Here is a 22,975-nt window from a genome sequence, read left to right as displayed (position 1 = left end):
GAGAGACAGAGAGAAAGTAGGGCATTAAGCAAAAGGAACCCGGACTTAGTGGCTTAAGGAAATCCTCAGCCTACACCATTGGAAAAGGATGCTAAAACCAGGAGATTCCCTGGCAGGGGGTATGCAGTAGAGAATAAGCTTGCTAATGTTTTGTTAGAAGTAACCAACTAAGACAACCATTCACATGGAAGTCTCTTTTTACCCGTGTTAATGAATTTAATCCTCACTGTTATCCAATCAATACTGCCCATTTCACGGAGGAGAAAAAATGAGTCAGAGACGTTGAATGAGTAGTGTAAGACGCACTGCTAGTAAATGACAAAACCAGGGTTTAAACCAAAGAGCTTCCTACAACCCGGCACTCAAAGAAAGCAGCATAGATAGTGCTCTGGTTGGCAACACAGAGTCCCAGGCTGTGTCCCAGCCCTGAAGCAGAGGCTGCATGCTAGCCAAAGCCCCTGCAATGGAAGGGCGCATTCTGGCTGGAGGAGCTCTGCTACTGTCCCTGCTGTTGGAGCCACCACAGCTCTAAACGTGGACCATAAACATGGACCAGCTCTCCCTTCCCTCCCTATTCCTCTCCATAGCCCTGGCTGCCCACAGAGGCCTGTTGGGCTCCATCCACTTGGGAAGCTCCGAATGGGTGGGTGAAGCATGGTAAATAAACACGTATGTTGCCCACAGGTGGGCACTGAGGTACTGTATCTTGGCCAGGGAGCTTGTCTAGACCTATGCATTGTGGTGAATCTGTCCCTATGGACCCAGGAGTCTGCCCTTGGTGCCCAGATGAGGTAGTGGATCTAGTGTGTGTGCTGCTATTTGTGTGGGTATCCCTGGCTGGGGGACACAGGTGCAGTTACGAGCCACTGTGTTCAAGGGTATATCCAGTCCCCTGGATCCTATGGATCCCCAGCTGACCCCTGTCCACTTGTCCTTTAAGACTTAGCTCAAGAATCAGCTTTTCCAGGAAGCCTGGCTTTATTTTTGGATAAAGAGGGACTCCCTCATTCACGCCCTTTCATTTCCTGCCCACAGTTTCCCACCATGCTCTGGGATGTCTTCACACCCCTATGGACCAAGAGCCTGGCTAATCACACTCTTTTCACATTTCAAATACCTGTCAGTGCCCAGTATACAGTGGCTGCTCAATACAAGCATGCTGTTTGTATCGCAGCCCGCAGACTGTGTCCACCAAAGGCCTTTTATGCGTGCAGATCGGACTACTGTCCCATGTTTACACTATGTGCTGGGGCTGTACCTTCGGCCGGAAAGGATAGGTACCCTCCATCCCTTCACTTGGCTGAGGCGAGCATCCGAGAGCTCGATGTGCAGAGGTAGCTTAGGAACCCAGACTGTCATTTCCAGGGGGGCACTGAGGACATCGTAGCGGAAGGTGACTCTGGCGTTCATGGACCCTCGAGACTCCTTCCCACTCACGAACACATAGTCACAGCTGCTGGACACCTGGGGAAGGGCAGGAACAAGCATGGGTATGGCTTGCCTTCCAGGTCCTGCTGGGCAGTTCGGGGTACTTGGGTCTGACTACAGGGCCAGCAAGGCTGCTGGAGAGAAGTAGAGAGGACTGCTAGGGGAGAGGCTTCCCAGGGGTGCTCTCTACCTCAGAATACCTAGGGCTCTGGGACTAGGTGTCTACCAGATGGTCTTCTGCACCCCGCAGTGGGTGTTTGACTAGGTAGAACGGAGAGCTGGAGTAAGGAACAGGTCCCTGCCTCCTCCATGCCACAGTAGCATGGCTTGCTAGGCGAGTGGGCAGCTCATTAATTTCAAATGAAGGGCTGTTCCTGGCAGGTATGTAGGAGCGGGATCAGAAACAGAGAGGAAAATTTGGGATGAGAGAAGCCTGAGTGCAGATGGGTGGATGGTGGCCACTGAATATGTATGTAGTGTTTATGCAAATTTCTGCCCACCAGGCTAGCTACACTATGCCCAGAGGCTCCCTCGTGGAACCCACATGCCTACTGAGGATATGTTGCTGGAAGCAGTGCTCAATCCATCCCAGGGGGCCACTGCCAGCTTCAGGGTAGGTGCAGGTATCCATGCAGACACCTGACACACCTTGAGTGGATCCCATGTACACATTCTCACACACACTCACACACACACACACACACACACACGGACATTCCTGCTGGAATATACTTTGGGGCACCTCCGTGAGTCTTGGAGAAGTTAGCATGTGACCGGTGAGCTGGCCACATCCCAAAGCCTCTGCAGTGATGGGGGTGCTGGAGTACACCTTATGGTGGTTTGAATGAGAGTGGCCCCTACAGGCTCATAGTCCCCAGTGGCACTGCTTGGGAAGGATTAGGAGGTTTGGTCTTGCTGGAGGAGGTGTGTCACTGCCACAGCATCATGACTGACTGCTTGTTTCCATACTTACAACTGTGGTGGCCACGGACTAACCTTCTGCAACTTTAACCCCTAATTAAATGCTTTCTTTTATAAGTTTTCTTGATTATTGTGTTTTGTCATGGCAATTAAAAACTAAGACATCTTCCAATAAACTTGTCTATAAGTTGCCTTGGTCATGGTTATGTTAGCACAACAATAGAACAGTAGCTAGAAAATGCCTCATCCATATATATGGATCTCTGGACCATGCCAAACCCTTGGCTGTTTGCTCCTTGTATCTTCTTAGAGATGGGGTGGAGGGAAGCAGGAAATCTCTCCCATCCTGGAAGGCAAGGGATTCCAACCATTGGTTGGCTCAGCCTCCATTAAAAAAAAAAAAAGCCACATTGTACAGAGACATATAGCAGTTCATTTAGAATCCTCTGAGTCCTGCTGGTGTCTCAGCCCTCACAGGATGGGGAAATGTGACTGAGAAAGCACTACATGTAGATTCTTGGGAGCAGGTGAATCTGGTGTCTGGAGAGCATCTGGGGGTAGGAGGGAACCACAGTTGGGAGGGTCATGGGAAGTTGTAGGTACTGGGGCATGTCGGATTCTCTATTCCCGAAGCTGCCCTCCCTAGCCCGAGTTTCTCCACCTTGTTCCCCTCCTGCCTAGGATGCAGGGCAAATCTTTCCACCTTTCTGCCTTATTTTAGTCTTATACAGAGCTCAATAGTGACTTGCAGGGTTGGAGTTATATTGTCAACACTAGTTGTCCCCTTTTGGGTACTGTCTTACTCTATTACTCTGCTAGGACAGTCACTAGGTCTGGACAGAGTGGTCCTTTGGACTAGGAGAGGGAATCTGAGTCTACGTGGGGATACCCACACATATGGCACTGAACTGGGGTGCTGCTTAGGATGGCAGAGAGAAGGGGCAGCAGCTGGTCCACAGCAGGGCAGAGGCATGCCATCTTCAAGGATGACCTGGAAGGGCTTGGGGGCTCTTCTCTCCAAAGACCCACCTTGATGATGTCCTCATTGTCAGACTGGCACTCCACCAGGGCAGAAACATCAAGGACAAGGCCAGACACCTCAATGGCGATGACCTTGACGGGAATGGCCACAGTCCGGCCTGTCAGTATGGCAGTGTTGATGATCTCTGTGTCCTGTAGGGAGGCAGGGGTGGGAGGAGCTCTGCTGAGTGCATTTCCCCAGAGACACGCCTGTCACCCAGTGCTGCCACGCCTCAGATATCCACTTCCTCTGGGGAAGTGGTACGTGAGGGCAAGGGTCTGCCTCTGTCCAGCCCCAGGCTCTCCTCAGATGATCAGCCCAGACAGACGGCTGCAGAAGCCGTCCCTGCTTTCTGGGAACATCCATACCGTCCCCTGAGCCAAAGCTCTCAGAGTGACATCAACACACCCTCCTGGCTGGTCACAGCACTCTGGGTAAGCCACTAGCCCTCCATCCCACTATGCTGGCTACCTCCACTGCCTCTCTAAACAAACCACCCATATTCCTCTCCATGTGCTTTATCCTACAGGAGCTGGGTCCTTCTGGAGCACGCTCCTCTCTTCATCTTAGGTGGGATGAGAGCTTCCTTTCTGATGACTTCCAAAACCTTACTGGGACAACCACTTTCTAGAAGAGCTCCCGTAAGCAGCCCCTTTTCAGAGAGTTCTTCTATGGTGATTTCACCAGGAACAGAGCTGTGCCTGCCTCCTGTGGATGGGCACATGCCCAGTTCCACAGGCATCGTCTCAGAAGTGAAGTGGTCCTTCTTCCCTCCATCCACATGTACACGTGCTCAGCCCTGCCTAGTCCCACTACACACATGGAACTCATGGGCCGGGCTAGGTGCTTGGTCGAGGCCTGCTTACCATGGCCAGGGGCAGGATGGCTTGCACATCCCTCTGGATAACCGTGAGCTCAGTGACAACCCGCTCCAGGTCGGGCAGGGCACTGTGGCCTCGATAATCAATGTGCCACATGATCCTCCGCTTCACAGACTGGCTGGTGAAGTTCTCCATCTCGAAATCCAGCTGCAAGATCTCCAGGGGTCCCTGACCCTCCCTGCAAGGCAGACAGGAGTGGGGGAGACAGAGGATGAACAGCAGGGCTCTGCAGCCCTTAGCTACTCCCCTCAGCCCACCGGAGTACCCCAACCCCAAAATCCCATTTCTGATTCTTGGAAATTGACTCCCACCAGCACTCTGCGACTCCATCTTTCTCCATGGAGATTAGTTACCCCAGTCCCCAGGTACCTGCTCTGCAGAAGTGAAACTCACCAGGGGGGAAGGGGTGTGCCCTGGGCCCAGGCCACATCCACAGTGGCTGTTGAATGCTTCGCCCCAGTCAGCAGCTCTGAGGTCACACGCCACTGGCCACTTCGAGACTTGGTGCCTAGGAGGGTTACACCCTTCTTGGCCTTCACCCTGGAACAAAAGTGAGGAAGAAGAGGCAGCGTGTCAGACTCGGATGCAAAGCTTGCTCACTTGGTTACCAGCCCTAGGCTGGAGCTGGGGACCGGGGAAGCAAGTAATCTGAATTACTATGGGATCTACATTTAACATTTGGGTGGTGATTGGTTCTGAAGTTGCAACTTTGGACACTGTCATCCCTTCTGTCTTGGCCCTGGCCTATCCCTTACTCGGTCTCTTCATACATTAATAACCCAACAACCTCTGTACACCCTATCCCTTACTCGGTCTCTCCATACATTAGTAACACAACAACCTCTGTACACTCTCAGGTTTTCTCAGGAAGCCAGTTAGAACCCAAAGCAGCTCAGAGAACACACCTCCCTGTCTTTTATAAAGACAGGACCTTATGTAGCCCAAGCTAATCCTCAACTTTCTACTTAGTTATGAGTGACTCTGAACTACTGAAAATTCTCCTTCCTCCACCTCTAGAACCCTAGGGTTAGGGTGTGCAATGTGTCACCCAGTTTATGGGTGCTGGGGATGAAACCCAGACTTCATGCATACTAGCCGAGCACTGAGCTACTTCCCCAGCCCTAGAACCACATTTTTATTGACATGAGACACAGCAGCCCTGAGTTCTGCTGGGGCAAGAAAGAACAACATCCCTCCATCTTCACCGTGACAACGCTTCAGAAAGCAAAGAGGTGGGGGTCTCCTCCGAGTCTACAGTTCCATTGCTTTTTACCATGGTTTTGGAGGGGCACGCAGCCTCATCACCCCCCCCCGGATGTGCGTGAGATGCATCCCGCAGTAAACAATTACTGCTCCTAAAAGCAGGCTGATGAACACCTCCCTACATGGACGTGCTCTACCACTGTTGACGCAGCCCAGGGTGGCTGGGAAAACTCATTCACACGCAAGTCTCTGCCACCGAATCAGGTAGACACTCCCTGGGAATCTGTGAGCTTTGTGGGTGTGTGCTCAGAGGAGGGAATCTGCAGTTGCAAGGCTGATGGGGAAATTCAGTTTCTGGACATGTGTGTTTGTGAAGAAGCATCTTGGTGGGACCTATCTAATGTTCTCATAATCCCCGCCCTGATTCAAACTGTGATTTCCTACTAAAAAAATAGATGTCAAGTTAGGGTGGGATATGATCAAGGCATCTGGAAGTGGGTATGCTCTGTGCAGAAAGGACCAAGCATCCTTACTTCTTCATGTCCTGGAGTCATCTGTGAAATTCGCGTGAGCTGCACCAGCTTGTGTCCGAACACCTTCCCAGCCCTGATCCTGCCAGTCTACATCTATGCTTGTAAAAAGGCTCACAGTCACACCCGTTGCAATTTTTCTTTTTTAACGAGACACAGAGAAAGAGAAAGAAGTTGTTGGAAACTGGGGATATGGCTCAGCAGGTAGAGGCCTTGATCACCAAGCCTGACTTGAGTTGGATCCCTGGAATCCACATGATGGACAGAGAAAACCAATTCCTGAGATTGCCCTCTAACCCCCACAAGAGGGCAATACCAGGCAGGCTTCACTCATACAAACGAAACAAAAAAATATATAACTTAAAAAAAAAAGAAATTGTGGTTGCATTGGACATAAGGACAAACAGGCTCAGAGAGGTAGCTGCTCTAGTGAGGTGAATCTGGAGCAGACAGGATGAAGATGTTGAGGTTCTGAAGGGTCAGAGATTACTTCACCTGAGCTAGGAAGCCCCTCTCATTCCCAGGTGCCTTACCTGAGTGTGAAGTGTTCCACACTGGGGCTGGCAGCAGAGGAGTTGGGTGCCAGGTAGAGGAGGATGCTGAGTACCTCGCCAGGCCTGAGTGGCCTGTCGGGCAGGCGGATCATCAAGTTGCTGTCCAGCCTATGCTCCTGAACGGCCCTACGCGGCGGTGGCCGGAACAAGCTGATGCTGCCAATGCGTAGCAACGGGTGCTGCGTGGGGGTTTCGGCACGCGCGGCTGCTCCCGGCCCGGGGCCGCGCCGCGCGCTCCCGCAGCCGCCCGCTGCATCGGGGGCGTGCAGCGTATAGTAGAGTTCTACCTGCTGGCTCTCGGCCGTGGCCTCGGGCTCCAGTCCGTCGGGGGATTTGCGGCGGGCACTGGGTGGCGCGGCCGGAGCTGGGGGTCCGAACCAGGCCAAGGGCAGTTCGGCGCGCACCAAGCAGGTGGCTAAGGCCCCGCCCAGGCGACACGAGCTCCGCACCTCACGTGCGTCCCGGAAGGCGTGCAGGCGGACACAGGGCAGCCGCTCGGTGACCCCGAAGTCGTCCCAGTCGCGACCGGCCACATAGAAAAGCACCTGTGCCACGGGCTGTGAGACGGGCACGCGGGCACGCACGATGAAAGCGCGTACTTTCCAATTGACCGTCAGGCGCTCGGGGATGTCCAGGGTGCTGGACGGCTGCAGAAGTTCTCGCACCACCACTTGGCTGGTGCTGAAGGGTCCCAGGGACACGTTGAGAACGGGCAGCTCCTTGGTCTGGAACACCACGAAGGGCTCTGAGCGCTGCAGGGAGCCGTTGATTGTGGCTGGCGGCGGGGGCCGCGCCTCCTTCAGGAAGAAGGCTAGTCGTGTGTGCGACAGGCGGTAGCTAACCGGTAGCACAGGGCTGGCTTGCGATCCTGGGGGACTGGGGCTGGCTGGGTGGGAGCGGCTGGCGGCTATGGACAGAAAGCACAGAGGTCCGGAATGATCAGAAGAGGCCTCTAGGGGGCTTCATGGCACTATTCCTCCCAGAACCTCCCACTAATTCACCCATCCCATCTCCCCAGAGAGCCTTCAGTGGGGTTGTATCCACTGGTGTCCTGAAAACCTACAAAATAATGGATTTCCATGTTGGCTCAGTGGGTAAAGGCACTTTCTGTCCAGTCTGACAACCTGCATTGCATCTTCTGAATCCATATGGTGGGAGGAGAGAACTGACTTCGACAAGTTGTCCTCTAACCCACCTCAAGATGTGGCATAAGCCCCTTTCCCACAACACTGCAAAATGAGTATATGGTTGCTGCCTCACCTGCCAAAATTCTGTGCACAGAGGATCACTGCTCATTCCCTGCTCCGGCACCAGAGGGTTGACTTAGGTGATCTTTGTCACTGTACACTGGGCTGGCATTTGGCACTTGGCACCTTTTAAAGTATTTGATCTCCACATCAATTTTAGGAGTGGCACCGTGATCTCTATATACTCAGTCACTTACATCTTACAGATGAAGGATTGAAGGTGAAGGGCACCTTTCACCGTCAATCTCTGGAGAAGATTCAAACCTGCCCTCCCAAATGGTGTAGGATCCCAGGAGCCCCTGTTATCTCAAGTCCCTTCGCCACACACTATGTAACTGGGGGACTTTGTCCTCAGTCTTCTAATCCTAAATGTGGCTCCTCCCTCGAGCCATAAGAAAGCTAACAGGTTCTGACAATTTTGTCTTGATCACTGCTGTGTCCTGAGCTGCACTCGCCTCACCCCTTCTGACTTTCCCCCTTTCTCCTGGGCACAGATGGGACTTCCCTGCTCAAGTCCTGGGACAAGGAAAGGCCTGTAGATAAGGGCCTGTGGTTGGAAGTCCATTTTGTGTTTTACTGTAAGCTTTCTGAACTTAACCCTTCAACCCGAATCAAAGTGGTGCTGATGCCCAGCCAGGTGCTGTATGCCATTTGTGTTTGCGAATTACATTTTTTAAATGGAATTTATGCAACACGATGCAAATCTTTTCAGGTATTGAAGATTCTCTTGCCTGCTCTCACAGTAAAACCCCAACCCATCGGATACCTTACTGTGAAATTCAAGGTCTTTGACGTGTGGCATCTGGGGCCCCTTGGTTCTAGTGCTCTTTCCTAGCCCCAGCTTGTAATGGGGCACCTCACTGTCACCCCTCTCCCTTACTGCCTCTCCTTGTTCATGTTCTGCTCTTCCCTCCAATTCTCTCCGTATACAAGCGGGCTGTAGCCTCAGTGCCACCTTCTCCAGGAATCCCTCCAGGATGCAGCCTCCACCCTGTGAAACTTCCTTCTCAGAGGGGTGCTCTCATCTCTGGCCTTATGGGGCCTAGCCTCCAGGGAGCCTTTAGCCAGTCCAAGCACTCTGCCATGAATGGCCGCAGACCCTCCATCCGTGTCAGGCAGTGGAGACCCCAGTCAGTACGTGACATTCCATACAGTTCACCGATACCCATGGTTTCATCAATGTCATTTAGACCTTGCCAGATTCAAAAACATACGTACTGATTCCTCACAAAAGCTGTGAAGTCCAAGTGCCCTGCTCTTGAGGCTCCAGTGTCTTTAACCTTCTTAAAACCTGCAGTTTAATTTCCCAATTCAAAGCTAAGGTAAGGCTAGGGAGGTGGCTCGGTGGCTAAAGTGCTTCCTATGCAACAATGAAGGCCAGAGTTCAAATCCTTAGAACCCATGCGAATGCTCAGTGGGCATACCAACCCACCTTGGAATTCCAACTTTAGCTTTGGAAGGTGAGGATGGGACCCTCAAAGCAAGCTTGCTAGTGAGACTAACCTTACAGGGGGAGTTGTGGGTTTGACTAAGAGACCCCACCTCAGTGAATAGGTGGATGAGTGATCAAGGTTGATTTCTAACATCAACCTTTGGCCTCTGCACATACGTGTACACGTGTGCAGGAGCATCTCTTACACATGTGCCTGTACAATGCAAGCATACATATATACACACATGGGTATCACATACAGACACACACACACATGAAAACGGAAAAAGTTAAGGTAACTAAATCTGATGTACTGGCTATAATCCCAGCACACAGGAAGTTGAAGCAGGAGGATGGCAAGTTTGAGGTTAGCTTGGATTACATAGGGACAACAACTCAAAACAAACTGGAAAACAAAACCCGAAAGCAATGGGCCCTTGCTAGGTCCCAGAATCCATTGTGGTATGAGGGGCACTTGATCTCACCTTACTGCCTTCTCTCCAGCAGCCCACAGGCTCACTCGGGGGTTCCACTGGTCCCTGGAAGCCAAGGATATCTCCACCAGGCTGCCCTCCTCTGCTCCCAGGGCTCCAACAGGCCTTAGCTATTCATCCCTGCTGCTCCCTACAAGTCCTGCCAAGCACTGGAATGGAGGAGAGCAAGCGGCTGAGATGGGCTCTGGGAGGTGTTTGTGGCGATGCAGAGAGCCCTTCTGCCTGGCCTGGTCCCCTCGAGCAGAGCGGCTTCAGGACTGGCCTCTAAGCCATGTGGAAACAAGGTGTCAGGGCACCAGCCAGCCAGCTCTGAGAGCAACAGGAGGCCAGTGAGCTGATACTGGCTCAGATTCTCGGCCAAGGCTTCTCCCTGCACAAATGGCTTCCTACTTCTAGCCTCTGTTGGCACCTAAAATCGCAGAGGTGACATCAGCCATAGTCCTCACAGGGATCCTGAGAGCGAGAAGAGTGGCCTCAGGAGAATGGGGGCTGTGAAGACTGTGGCTGAGGTGGAGTTGCACCATGTTTGCCCTCTGGCTTGGAGCAGCAGCAACAGTCAGTGGGCTGTGTTCTAAATGCAGACAGGGAGAGCCAGACAGGGTGGGAGGTCAAAACCCTGACCTGGCCCTGCCCTCGCCAACAGTCCCGTGAGCCTCCTGGAGGCTGCTAAGTGGCTCTTCGCCGCATTTGCCCCCTTTTCTCTCTTCATGGCTGACCATTCGGAGCCTTTGGAGGCAGCCTGGGAGTGGAGGCCACCCAAAAGGCACTGGACTCTAATGGAAGTGAAGGAAGAGATGGGGACAGTCCCTCTGTCTCCTGGGGTAAGGCCAGCCTGGCAGAGTCAAACTATCAAATCTTCCAAGTCACCTTCTGTGTCCCATGAATCTGAGGCACCCTTTGGGGCCTGCCTGGGGAGGGGGGTTGCAGGGCAAGAGCTGCCAGGGACCCTGGGCTTACATGGGCTGTTCTCTGGAGCCCTCTCCCCTGATAGCACACTTTCTGCCTCTTACAGACATTTGTGTAACAATTTGTCCTGAGATCAAAACATTCCATCCTGCAGGGGAGCTACTTAAGCAGGGAGGTAAACAACTTTAAAACAACCAGCTCCAAGAACTCCCTGAAACTGACCAGATTCTCTAGGTCCATCCTGGACAGAGTAAACAGTAAAAGTTGATAGTCCCTCTTGGGGGGGGGGGGGAAGCTGTGCTGTTAAGACTCAGACAAGCTGATCTGTCAAAGAAGATTCAAAAGAGCTACATAGTCTTAGACCAGAGCAGCTGCCTGGGAGAAGTTGGGACCAGCCAGCTGCCACAGAGCTGCCCTGAAGAGGTGTAGACCAGTCACCCAGGAAGGCCACTCTCCAACCTGCAGAGCTGCTTGCAGGCTGTGCACAGGCTCCAGGTTCCCAACCAGGTGAGCCGCCACCCATGCTGGGGTGAGTTCTGATAATGCAGCTGCCTTTGAGACATTCCTCTGCTCCTGTAAGTAACCCCTCACCCATATTCCTGCAGGTAACTCCAATAAAAGTCACTGGTTCACCAACTTGGACTCGGATGTTATCTATACGTTGGCCTGTCATGGGATCCCTGTATGGGGTCGAGGGAAAGTTTGTCACACAGCACCCATCCTGAGTGACCATCGAATCAGCTCCACCTCTGCAGACATCCTAGGCTCTTCCCTCCCTTCCTTTCTCTCCTCCCCTTCTTTGAAGGTGGGGTCTCAAGTAGCCCTGGATAGCCTCAAACTTGCCATGTAGCAGAAGATGACCTGAACTCTTGACCTTCCTGCCTCTACTTCCGGAGTGATGGGATTGCAGCAGACGTTTTTTTTTTTTTTTTTTTTTTTTTTTTTTGAGGTAGTGAGCATTGAATCCAAGGCTTCCTGCATGCTAAGCAGATGCTCACCAAGGAGTTACATCCTAAGCACAGAAAACTAGAGATCCTTTTTCGATTTAGTTCCCTCATAGGACTGCCACTCAACTAACTTGGTGGACTGTGCAGGAAGAAGCTGTGGTTGCTTCTGTCCACAAGAACTTTGCTCCCCCAGGACAATGACAGCAACAAGTGTCCTGTATTAGTTAAGCACTTAAGACATGGCTGACACACAGTAGACCCTCAGCCAATGTTCACTGAGAGGACGAATTTTCTCCTTGGTGAGGCCTCCAGAGGAGCCTGGATGTGTCCTGGATAGGGAAGGCTTCTGACTGGCTCTTAGTGGCTCTTAGCCTCTTTCCCTGACCTTATAGATAAGGACACTAAGCTTCTCAAAGGGAGTGCCTGCCATAAGCAAACAGCCAGCATTCGAGCTGATCAGAGCACTAACCCTTTTCCTGTTTGTGGCATGGTGACCCACAGCAGCCCCTGTCACCCGCATCCCCCACCCCTCAAGAGAGACTCTGAGTCACTGTATCCTGCTGACTGTCCTCTGCGGTGGAAGAGGGTTGGTTTCTGCCTTGGATCCTGTGTCTTCAGTCAAAAGTAAGCTGCCTGGCCTCTAGAGGCTCTGGCTTCCTTTGGGAAATAGGGGTGGCTTGGGTGGCTGCAAAGTACAGGAAGTAGGGCTGATGGAGTCAGTAGAGGTCACTCAGAGGCCATGGTTTCAGAGCTAGTGAACATGTGCCTCCTGAGTGTAAGTACACACACACACACACACAAACACACACACACACACACACGGTGTCCTGAGACTTAGCAGAGAATTGTAAACATTGGACTTCGTGGAGCAAGACCTTCTAGAGAGAAGAAACACCTGGAAGTCTCAGTTTCTCTCTTTGTCTCCCTTGCCTCTCTCTGGTCTATTTAAGACAGGGTCTCACCATGTAACCCAGTCTGACTTTGAACTTGTGATCATTCTGTCTCAGATTCCCAAGTTCTGGGATTACATACATTTGCACCCCTGAATCTGCTTTGGAAGGTTGCTAAAGACAGACAGATGTGGGGTAGTGTCTGGAGATCCACACAAAGATGGAGGTAGGTCAGGACATGTCAGTGGCAGGAGAGTGAGAGGCGCCTGACGGGTAAGACGGTGGTAAGGACAGCTGGGATCAGCTTTGGCAGACTCACACACAGCAGCTGCCGATGACCTGCAGGACAACCTGCAGACTGGCCTGGAAGCCTACATGCATGCACATGATAATCTCACCCGTGCCTGCTCAGTTCCCCCTACCCCCTCAAGCAAGCTGCCCACTGCACTTCACTGGCATGACCCTAGGCTCCAAGGTCACCTGGCTCTTCTGTTTCAGCTACAGTGCCTGCTCTGCCTTTGTGCCTCTGGGCCACATTTTGGTGCCTGGGTCTCTTTTTCTTGTTAGCATCTCCTGCACAAGAGAATTCTGTCTCTTTTGTCTTCTGATGTGTGTCAGGAACTGGACTATGTCCTCCTAGTTCAGACAACCAAGATCTCAGCATGCAGTTGTTTGCAGATAAGGTCTCTAAAGAGGCCCGGCAGGTATTGGGAAGCTGTGGGCCCAGTGTGACAAGATGTCTTCATAAGGGGACAGCAAACAGGTATACCCAGAGGCAAGATGACACGAGACACAAGGGACCAGTAGGAAGAGGCTCTCGCTGCAATAGATTCCACCCACACCACCTCTGTTGTCTGCTCTTAGAACTGCAAGATGACATGTCTCAGGTGCCCAAGCCACCCACCTGCTACACCTTATCCTGGTTTTCCTGGAAAATCATTACTTGAGAACAGGCTGCTCCTGCCCCTTCACAGCCTCTGTTTCCTCCAGTACGTGATTGCGTAAGTGTGATAGAGGAAGAAAACTTGCTGGTACTGTCCATCTTTTGCACATGGGATAGTGATGGACATTCAGGGGACCATCCCAATGCCTTCCAGGTTATGCCTAGCCAGGGACCCTTCCTGGTGAGGGCGGGACCAGGTCAATCCTTCCAACCATTGGAAAGACAAAGGAATGAGCAGTGTCCTGCAGGAAGGGCATCCAATCTACCAGGACACACGGGATGGCTTGCCCATGGGATGGGCAGCGGGGGATGCGGGATTTCTCTCAGGTGTTGGCAATCCCCAGCCCCTGAAGCTCTTCTGCCTCTGGTCTCTCTGTGTACCTCCAGTATCTGGAGCCAGTATCAAGCAGAGCATCAAAGAGCTCCCACATTAGTTACTCAGTGATTATTGTCCTGGGACCAGAGGATGCTGGATCACCTCAGTTGGTCTGTATGGAGGCCCCTCAAAACCACTTCTGCCATTAGACCTGCAAACCTGCGTTTTGTTGTATCTGCCTTTGCATCTGAGCTGGGATATGACAGCCAGGGGCCAGACTGGCTTTATGCAGTACAGTGAGGCTCCCAGTAGATGCTGGACAAATGGCAGTCATATGCCTTTATGATGCTGGGGACACATGCAAGGAGGAGGCGGGTGGACAGAGTTCCGGCCCTCGGCATTTCAGACGGGCCTTAGGCATATGGTCGATGACTGGGTGCAGGGGCTAGTCCTCTCCTCTTTCTTTATTGAATGCAGAAATAAATCTCCCTGGAGGCTCAGGGCTGGGGGTACTGGCCACCTCCCTGCATCTAATCACAATCAGATGCCTCCTGCCTCTACCTCTAATTGTCCCTAAATTAAAACTAATCACTTTCAAATTAAAAAAAAAAAAGTGTCATTAGCTTTGGTGAGTTTGAGGCAATGGAGCCCAGCTGTGCTCATGGGTGTTGGTCTGTGTGCTAGGAGATGGCTTTGACGTGTGTGTGTGTGTGTGTGTGTGTGTGTGTGTGTATACAGGCATGTGGGTCACAGAGAAGGTTGGTGTCTGGGGACCCTTCAGTTCCTGCTTTGAAGCTGGAATGAAGAAGAGCCAATAGGCCTTGAGACCCAGGCAGGCTGACACAGTTGGTATCCCACAGGAGTTAGTTCCAGATTTCTGTGTCCACCTGAGCCCTGGATACATGTAGAAGTTTAATTGGAAGAGGGTGAGGGCACCAAAGGGGCAGATTCTCATGGCCGAAGGGCAGCAATGATGACATTTTATGATGACAAACACCCAGAGCCCATGGCAGTGCCTGGGCTACCAGTGCCAGAGGAAGCCTGTTCATCGGACCTGTGGGTGGGTACAGGCATGGGTGGATGAACAAACGAGGGGAAAGGCAGGTGATGGGGTTCCTAGGGGCCATGTCATCCACGTTCAGGGGGTATCCTGCCACCAACTATCCAACCCTACGCGGTGGAGGAAGTTAAAGCTGGCATGGAAGAGGGCTCTGCCCCAGGAAGGAGTGAGCCCAGGCCTGCTCTCCTTGAGCTGAGCAGTGGGTCTGGCTTAGAACGCTGTTTTCTGCCCTCCGTGACCTATATCCCAGCAGGCAAAAGGAAATTGAATAATATGGCAACCAGTGTCCCTGTGGGGCAGACTGCCATGGGGGAAACCTTGCTTCGGAGAAAGCTCATTTAGATAATAAACAAACGACATCCACTGTTAGCGAGTATTAAAGACGCAGGGTGTTCCCTGGCCCCACAGCAGCAGCGCCAACCACACAAACTGTCTAGGAAGCAAGTTCACACTGTGTGCACTGTCCCTGCTGCCACCAGGGCTCAGGATCAAACAAAGGGCCTGGGCCTGGTGAGTGTCAGACAACTGCCTACTGCCGAGCAAACACTCCAGCCTCCAAGGTGTCATCAAGGGACTGGGGATGCCACTCACAGTGCAGCTTGGCACACGCAAGGCCCTGGGTTCAATCCTCCATATCACACACACACAGACACACACACACACACACAATTTTAAAGGATTTGAAACCCTTCACAACTTTTCCTCAGCAAACCCTCCCTTGGGAGACTCATAAGCAGGAACACGATGGAGGATTAGTACAGAAATTGGCTTTGCAGTCATGAGCCGAGTAAACAAGAGACAACTTAAAATGTCTGAAAGGAGAACTGGGTTAAACATGCAAATATATGCAAATGAAGACCTGATCGGGTGCTGATGACGTGTGCAAAGGGGAGGGACTCGGAGAAGGTGCGCTGGCTGAGAAGGGCTGCCAAGCACCAGGGAACAATGTGTGCAGATCCAGACCAGCCGGGGAGAGGATGCATCAGGATGCTAATGGTGTTATCTTGGGCTGGGGAGAGTTTGGGTGACTGTCAATTTTTTATTTCATCCTTTTATGTATTTCTCAGTTGTCTACAATGAACATGTACGGCTTATAAAACTGAAAACAATAAATGCCTTTTTAAAGGAAGAAAAGTGGTAGAAGCTGTTCTGAGAATAAAAATAAAGGACTGTTGAAAAGGAAGAAAACCTGCGGGGCTTTGCTGTTGCACAAACTCATATTTAAGTGACAGCTCTGACATCTCTAGCTGGGTGACCTTTCGCAGGTTGCTTAACTTCTCTGAGCCTCCATTTCTTACACCTGTAAAATCAGTGTCATGGTCTAGTTCACAAAGTCATTGTAGGTAAATTGGTGTCCTCAGGGATGGAGTTGGTGTCACACGTTCATATCTTCCTGTGTTTCTTTACCAACACTCATCCGTCATGTAGCTCAAGGGAAGGGAAACACTGACATGGTTTCCTCAGTACTTAGAGCACAGTTCGGCCAATGGGAAGTGTCCTGTCAATTTCTCTTAGGTTAAATGGGAGAAGTTAAGAGGTGACAGGTGCATAATGCAGGGTCCCAAGAAGCACAGAGACTGGGAGGAGTATGAGTTCTTGGAGCCCGAGAAGCCAGCCGGGAGGTCCTACCGGTGGCCTGCTGTGTGACCCATGTCAGGGCCCCTGTGCTCTCTGGGGCTCAACCTCCTAGCACGGGCGAAGCCAATCCCTGCCCTATGCCACATGGGTGAGCCAGGGAGGTCTGTTCTGGACAAAATGCATCTCAAAGGGACAAATCATTGGTAGCTGGGCCTCCTCCTCTTCCTCGCAGGCAGGGTCTCCCTGTGTCTTGGGAGCTCCAAGTAGCTCCAGCTTTGCTGACCCACCCAGTGACTAGCATGGGGTTGCTTCTGGATGTTTCTAAGTGCTCAAGGATGCTTCTAATCAGCTACAGGCTGGTTCCCACAGAAGAGTGGAGAAGCTTCCAGCAGCCCGGAGTTCCCAGATGCTTCAGTAGCCTTCCTGTACCCCTAGATCCTGAAGCAGCCCCGAAGACTGGCACCCCCTGTTCCCCTACCCTATGCTGGACAGAAGCCAAGGCTTCAGTGAATGCCCTGTGGGTGGGACACAGGCCCGATTCCCGTCTCTGTTGTTCTAACCTTTTCAGGGGCTCCACATCCGCATCTGTCTGGGCGCTTCCATCTCTTCACTGAAAGGGCATCAAGGGCCATGGAGGCTGTGGTCAGCAGGCTCAGCCATTATCCGCTGTGTGGCCCTGAGTAGGGGGCTCTGCACTCCACCTCGGGTCCCCTCCCACCAGTAAAATGGAATGAGAACAGCACCTTCTTCCAGGGAATGCCTCTAAGAGTCTAATGAAGGAACTGCCCACAGGATGTCCCCAGCCCGGCTGAAGTCTAAATGTGATTATCAGCACCGTTAACTGCATCCCCACATGGCCTCAAGGGTCAGTGCCCCGGGGTCCTCCAAGACCCAGCTACTCAATGTCCTCCCTCCTATGTGGAACCCCAATATTAGTTCTCCTTTGCTGACAGTGGGGTTTGTTTCCTGCTTTGGGTAGGCCCAGCTGTTCTCTTGATTCCTGGCACCCAGCACACAGTCTGGTGCCAGTTTCCTGCTGAATGGAGAAACCTGTATGAATGAGTGAATGAATGAATGAGTGAGGTGGTCTTAGGAGGCTGTGTCTGCTAACATGTATGTGCACAGTCTCAGGACCTCTGCCAGGCTCCCTGCATCCCCTCTTGGCTCACCCATCCTGAACTAGCTACTCCTTTTGCTTGCTATCCACAACCCTCCACCAGCGAGACAGCTGCAGCTCCTTAGAGAGAAGGCCACTGGAGCAGCCCAGACAGAGCAGGGGGACTGCATCTGAGAGTCAGGAAGAGCAGAAGGTACCCCAGGGCAGGTGACCAGGGGCCCACAAAGCTTCTGCAGCGACATCAGCTAGCTGATGCTGATTCAGGGAATCTGAGGCCCTGTGAGTACAGCCTGCTCACAATACACAGCAACCACAGTATCAGAACCAGAGCTCCCTGGGTCTCTGCCTGCCAGCCCAGAACCTCACTACCAGGCTGGTCCTGGGAGTTGGCTAGTCCCTGCCGGTCTCCGCTATAGTGGGATTCTGGGAGAAACTTTCATGAAGGGGTGGAGACACGGAAGGCCAAGAAGACAAAGCTGCGGTGGGGTGTGAGTACCCGTGACTTAGAGGAGGTACAACCCAGGCTGCTGTCCCTGGGCTACAGGCAGCCCAGGGGTTCAGGCCCAGGGGAGAGAAGTCTGAGCAGGGGTCGAGATGAGTTGCAGGGAGACAGCCTTCCCTTGCCAGTTCAGCGACTCTCTCTCCCTATGCCTGTCTGTGTCGAGAGCCTCTGTCTGCTGGTCCATCTGCATCTGTGACCCCAGGGTTGCCTCCAGAGACCTGTGAAGACCAAGAGGCTTTGTGCTTCCAGCTCAGCAACTCATGCCCTGGAGCTGTTAATGTGGAAGGCCCTGTAGTCATGACCTCCCATGTGAGGACTCTTCTGTGATGGGGGTGGGTGGGCAGGGATGGAGGAAGTGGGATCAAGAGCCTGGGGTCAGTTAGTGGGTATACACTGAGAGATGAAAGGGATCCTTGAGACTCTGGTGCTAGCCCTTTGTCCCTAACTGCAGCCCCTGTCCAGGCCAGCACCCACGGCATGGAAAGCTCCCTGTTCAACTATCATTATGTGAGACCCCATCATGACCTCCATAGATAGAGCCTCTTGCAGGGCAAGGTTTCTAGGGTTTGAAGTGAGCATAAGTGACTGGGGAAGATGGTGAATGTCTTAGCTTGGGTGCCTATGGCTCTAATAAAATATCATGACCAAAAGCAGCTTGGGGAGGAAAAGGTTCATTTTGCCTCCATCATCAGAGGAAACCAAGGCAGAAACCTGGAGGCAGGGACTGAAGCAGAGGCCATGGGAAAACACTACTTACTGGCTTGCTCAGCCAGCTACAGGACCCACCCATCCAGGGACATCACTGGACCCCCTACATCAATCATTAGTCAAGAAAATGCCCCCCCCAAATGTGCCTACAGGCCAATCTGATGGAGATAATTCCTCAACCCCTTCTTCCTAGATAGGTCTAGGCTTGTGCCAAGCGGACAAAAGGCAAGGAGCACAGGGATGAAAACAACCACAGGGACAGAGCACTAAAGGGCCCTGGAGACAAAGACCTGCCTTCGCCAGCCAGGAAGGGGCTGCATACAGCAGCGAGGAGGGCAGTGTGGGAGGGACAGGCCCAGGGAGGGCTTGAGACTATCCCCTGCAGAATTCTGACTTGCTCTGGAATCCACCTACCTAACCCAGCGGGCGAGGCAGGGTCTGGGGAGGGAAAGAGAGCTGAACTAAGACAGACTGAGAGGAGGCTCGAGGGAAGGCCTGGGGGAGGGAGGGAGGGTGAGCACAGTTGCTGCTGTGAGGAGAGGGAGGAGGGAGCCAGGGCAGGAGGAGGGCTGGGGAGGACTGAGAAGGAGGCCAGTACCTGTGCAAAGTTGCAGGCCTAGGCTGGAACGGAGTCTGCGGGGGAGGGCGGGGGAGGGCGCAGCGCCGAGTTACACTAAATGACTAATGTGCATTATCCTAATTATAGCGGAGCAAGCTGAGCCCCCCCACCAGCGTGGGCCGCCTGCATGCATCCTCTAATAAACAATTAGCCCCAAACAACAGCAAAGGAAAGGAAAGGAGTGTGTGTGTGTGTGTGTGTGTGTGTGTAGAGACACAGAGAGAGACAGAGAGAGAGACAGAGAGATGGCATGTTAGCATACCTGCTGGGTATGGGGCAGGGCTTGGTAGAGAAGCTCTAGGGAGAGATGGGGAGACAAGTCATCCCCCAGTCTGTTAGTGAGGGTTGAGCAGAGACGAGGACTACAGCAAGCAGCAGGGCCCTACCTGTTTAGGGGTAGGGTGCATGAGGATCTAACTATCCTTCAAGAGCTGCATCTGAAGTGCAAGGCATTGGGCCATGTCACTGGGACACACCATAACCCCTGGGGAGAACAATGGTGTCCTTAGTTTTGTCAATGAAGGAAATTAACCAACCCTAGGCAAAGATGGGTCCGGAGAAGAAAAAAATCCCTCACGGCAGCTCTGTCCTCTCAGCCAAGGTGCTTTCTGTGCCCTGATAACACTCCCAAACGCCCCCTTAGTCTCTCAGCACCATGAGTATCGGTCCCTACCCTCTCCTGTCCGCTCTTTCTGTAACCTTGCCTTTCCCAACCCACACCCCAGAGCAACCCCAGCCATCTTTCCCAGATCTGTGCCTCACACTTGCTAGCTCGTCCGTCTGCTAAGCTGTGTTCCACACATTCCGCCTCCCGGGCTTCACTGGTGCTCGGCTTCCTACAGACGGGCCTTTCCTTTCTTCCTCTCTACTCTGCCAAGGCTGGTTTGCTGTCTCTAATTTCTCATAGACAGTGGCCTTGCTACGGACAGGGAGTGGCTGAGATTCCATGGAGCAGCTGGCCTCGAGTGCCTTGTGAAATAGTAGGGTTTGGAGCCAACTCTCACAGACATTCACCAAATAAATATTTATCCAGCTCAGCTCTTCAGAGACCCTGCTGGGAACCGCTGGGAGAGAGGGCTGCAGAAGGTAGAGTCCGCCCGTAAGGAATTTGCTGGCTAACAGGGAGGCCAGACAAGTACATAAATAACGTGCTAAAGGGTGGGAAGTGTTGTGAGCCTTCACGGGAGTGCCTGGCTCTGGCACCAGCAACCCACACAGAGAACCAGAAACATGACATAGCAGAGACATTGGGTTGGGGACTTCTGTGTGCTGAGGAACTGGGTGAGGTCAGAGACATTGCAGGAAGGGAGAACAAGAGTCAGGACTAAAAGGCAGTTTCGAAGGCGGAGCATGTGGTAGAGTGCTGTGAATGGACTAGGCGGCCTGACACCAAGAGGGCCAAGCCCTTGAATGTCAGGCTGAGGAGCTGAGACGGATTCTGAAGGTTCTCCAACATTCCCTGGAGCCCTGGGGCTCTACAGAGCAGCCTCACTCCCAGCGGCAGCTTCATTGTAGATTTTCATGCAGGTTCTACCTGTCTTATAGGTTCTAGCCCCTTAATAATGTTTATCCGTTGAGCAGAGGAATGGTACTTTGTTCTCGAGCACGCTCCTGCCCATAGATGCCAACAGCAACCAGAAGAAGCGAAAGAACAGAGGCTACTGATCCCAGGGGCCACCGGGAACTAGAAGCAACAGATATCCAAAGCTCATCACCCATGAGGTTAGCTGGGCAAGGAGGGCAAGGCTCCCTAACTAGGGCTCTGTTGGCATGGGGTACAGGGTGCCTCTCACTGTCCTCTGGGTAGAGATGTACTCCATCTGTCTCACTCCCACATTCCTGCCCCTACCTACTTCTACTATAGGGTCCTGGAAGCCCAGCATGGAGGCGCAGGTGGGAACAGGCAGTCTTGCATGGAACTGAACCCAGAACCTTCCCAGACATCCCCCAAACTCCTAGAATATACTTCCTCATTACTGCTTCTTACAATTCACACCATTTGGATAGATTTAGAGGTACGTTTGCCTCCAGGAAGCCTGTCATGACTACACAGCTGGGCTGGTTCACTGCATATCCAGGCTGGTTCACAGGTTGTTTTTTTTCTCTTCATTCCAAGAAGCCTGAGATGACGGCAATTCAGGTCCGATCCCACCCTGGGGTCTTGCTGTGCGGGCCATGTGGGAATGAGGCCAGATCAGTCATACCTTTTACTGCCCTCACCCTCCAGACTCCAAATGTTGGATGGAACATTCAACTAGGCATTTTTGAGGTCATCTGAAGTCCACAGCTTCTGCAAAGGCCACGTAAAGCACCTACATCCTCTTCATCGCTAAGGCCACCTGCTCCCCAGGCCTAACAAGATAACCCCTGTGTTCTGTGTGTTTGAAGTGCCTGCAGTTGGTGCGGGTTGCCAAGCACCAGGTCCTCCATTGTGGGAAGAAACAGAGGGCAGAGAAGTTGGTAGTCAACACTTTCAGCATAGGGGCAAGAGAAAGGTCCTACTCAGAAGGTTACAGTTGGGCTGGGATGTATCTGGGTGGCAGATTGCTTGCTTAGCCTGCACATGGCTCTTACAGCAAGGTTAAAAAATAGAAGGTCAAAGTTGACCCTCAGGAGTACAACTGTGCCGAGAAAGCTCCACCCTGGGACCTTGTTAACAGTGATAAGACAGCAGCATCAAGCCAAGAAGGCCCTCATGACCTCTGCCCTACATCCCTTCTGATCACAGCCATGATCTCAACCTTGGGACAGAGGTCACAGCAGCTCAGCTGCATCCTGATCTGGGCTCCAGATCTGGGACTCCGGTCCAGCTCTTCTGTCCTGGGGGAAGGGTGATTCTGTGATTTAAGATCTGTGTACTTAGTCTTGTCCTCTGTTCCCTCAGGGACCGCCCAGACTCTGGAATTCCCCTAGAAAGTGTGAGAGGAGCAGGCTTTGACAACCACAGGAAGCCCCCCGCAAACACACTTGAGCAAATTATGCCAATGTTCTGATATGGGGGGGCACCTTGATTGGCAGAAGAACCAACCACAGGGCTGGAAAACTAAAACTTTTAGTCCCACCCATTGGTCCTAGGCACTTGGGACTAGGAGTCCAGGCTGAACACCTACACCTCAGGGATTTTACCCGCTGTGTCTACTTAGGGAATCCTCTTTAGAAGCCTACAGTGAGGGGCATGGGAAGCTGCTGGCTTGGCAAACACACGTGACAGGACAGTGGTGTGCCCCAGACTCAAAGGGGCGGATCTCTTTCTGCACACCTCTCCATGGGGCCTTGGCAGTGCTCTTTATCAATTTTCACAGGAGTTGGGACAGTGAGTAGCTGCCCTGAGTTCTTTGAGTGGCTATGTCAGGAAGCCGCTAAAGCTGAGGATGGGTCGTGGCACCCTGGCGGCCCACAAGTGCGGGAAACTTGGGCACACTTGCAATTAGAATACAGAATTGGGAGTGATTTTGTGGCACAAAGTCCTTAACCTGCATGCCTCAAGAAGACAGTGATGACCTAACTGTGTTGGAGGACATCTTTTTGGTGTCTTCAGAAAACTGTAGTATTACTCACTTGAGCGCTCACTCTCTCTGTCTCTCTGTATCTGTGTGTGTGTGTATAATGTACACATTTGATGCGTGAGTGTATAATGCATACATTTGGTCTGTGGGTGTGTATGTAATCTACACGTTT

General features: G+C 52.4%; 1 protein-coding gene across 1 annotated transcript in view; it reads right to left on the bottom strand.

Moving 5' to 3' along the window:
- The window catches only part of Tmem132e (transmembrane protein 132E), a 54,105-nt gene that overhangs the window by 4,505 nt on the left and 26,625 nt on the right, over positions 1-22,975 (bottom strand). Inside the window, exons 2-6 of the mRNA XM_057775473.1 lie at positions 6,518-7,445; positions 4,645-4,791; positions 4,237-4,429; positions 3,379-3,522; positions 1,259-1,464 (exon numbers count right to left, since the gene is read on the bottom strand). Of these exons, the coding sequence (XP_057631456.1) occupies positions 1,259-1,464; positions 3,379-3,522; positions 4,237-4,429; positions 4,645-4,791; positions 6,518-7,445 (1,618 nt within the window). The remainder of the gene's footprint in view (positions 1-1,258; positions 1,465-3,378; positions 3,523-4,236; positions 4,430-4,644; positions 4,792-6,517; positions 7,446-22,975) is intronic.

The sequence above is a fragment of the Chionomys nivalis genome, chromosome 7 (assembly GCF_950005125.1).
Source record: "Chionomys nivalis chromosome 7, mChiNiv1.1, whole genome shotgun sequence".
Lineage (NCBI taxonomy): Eukaryota > Metazoa > Chordata > Mammalia > Rodentia > Cricetidae > Chionomys > Chionomys nivalis.
This window is presented reverse-complemented; position numbering and strand designations above follow the sequence as displayed.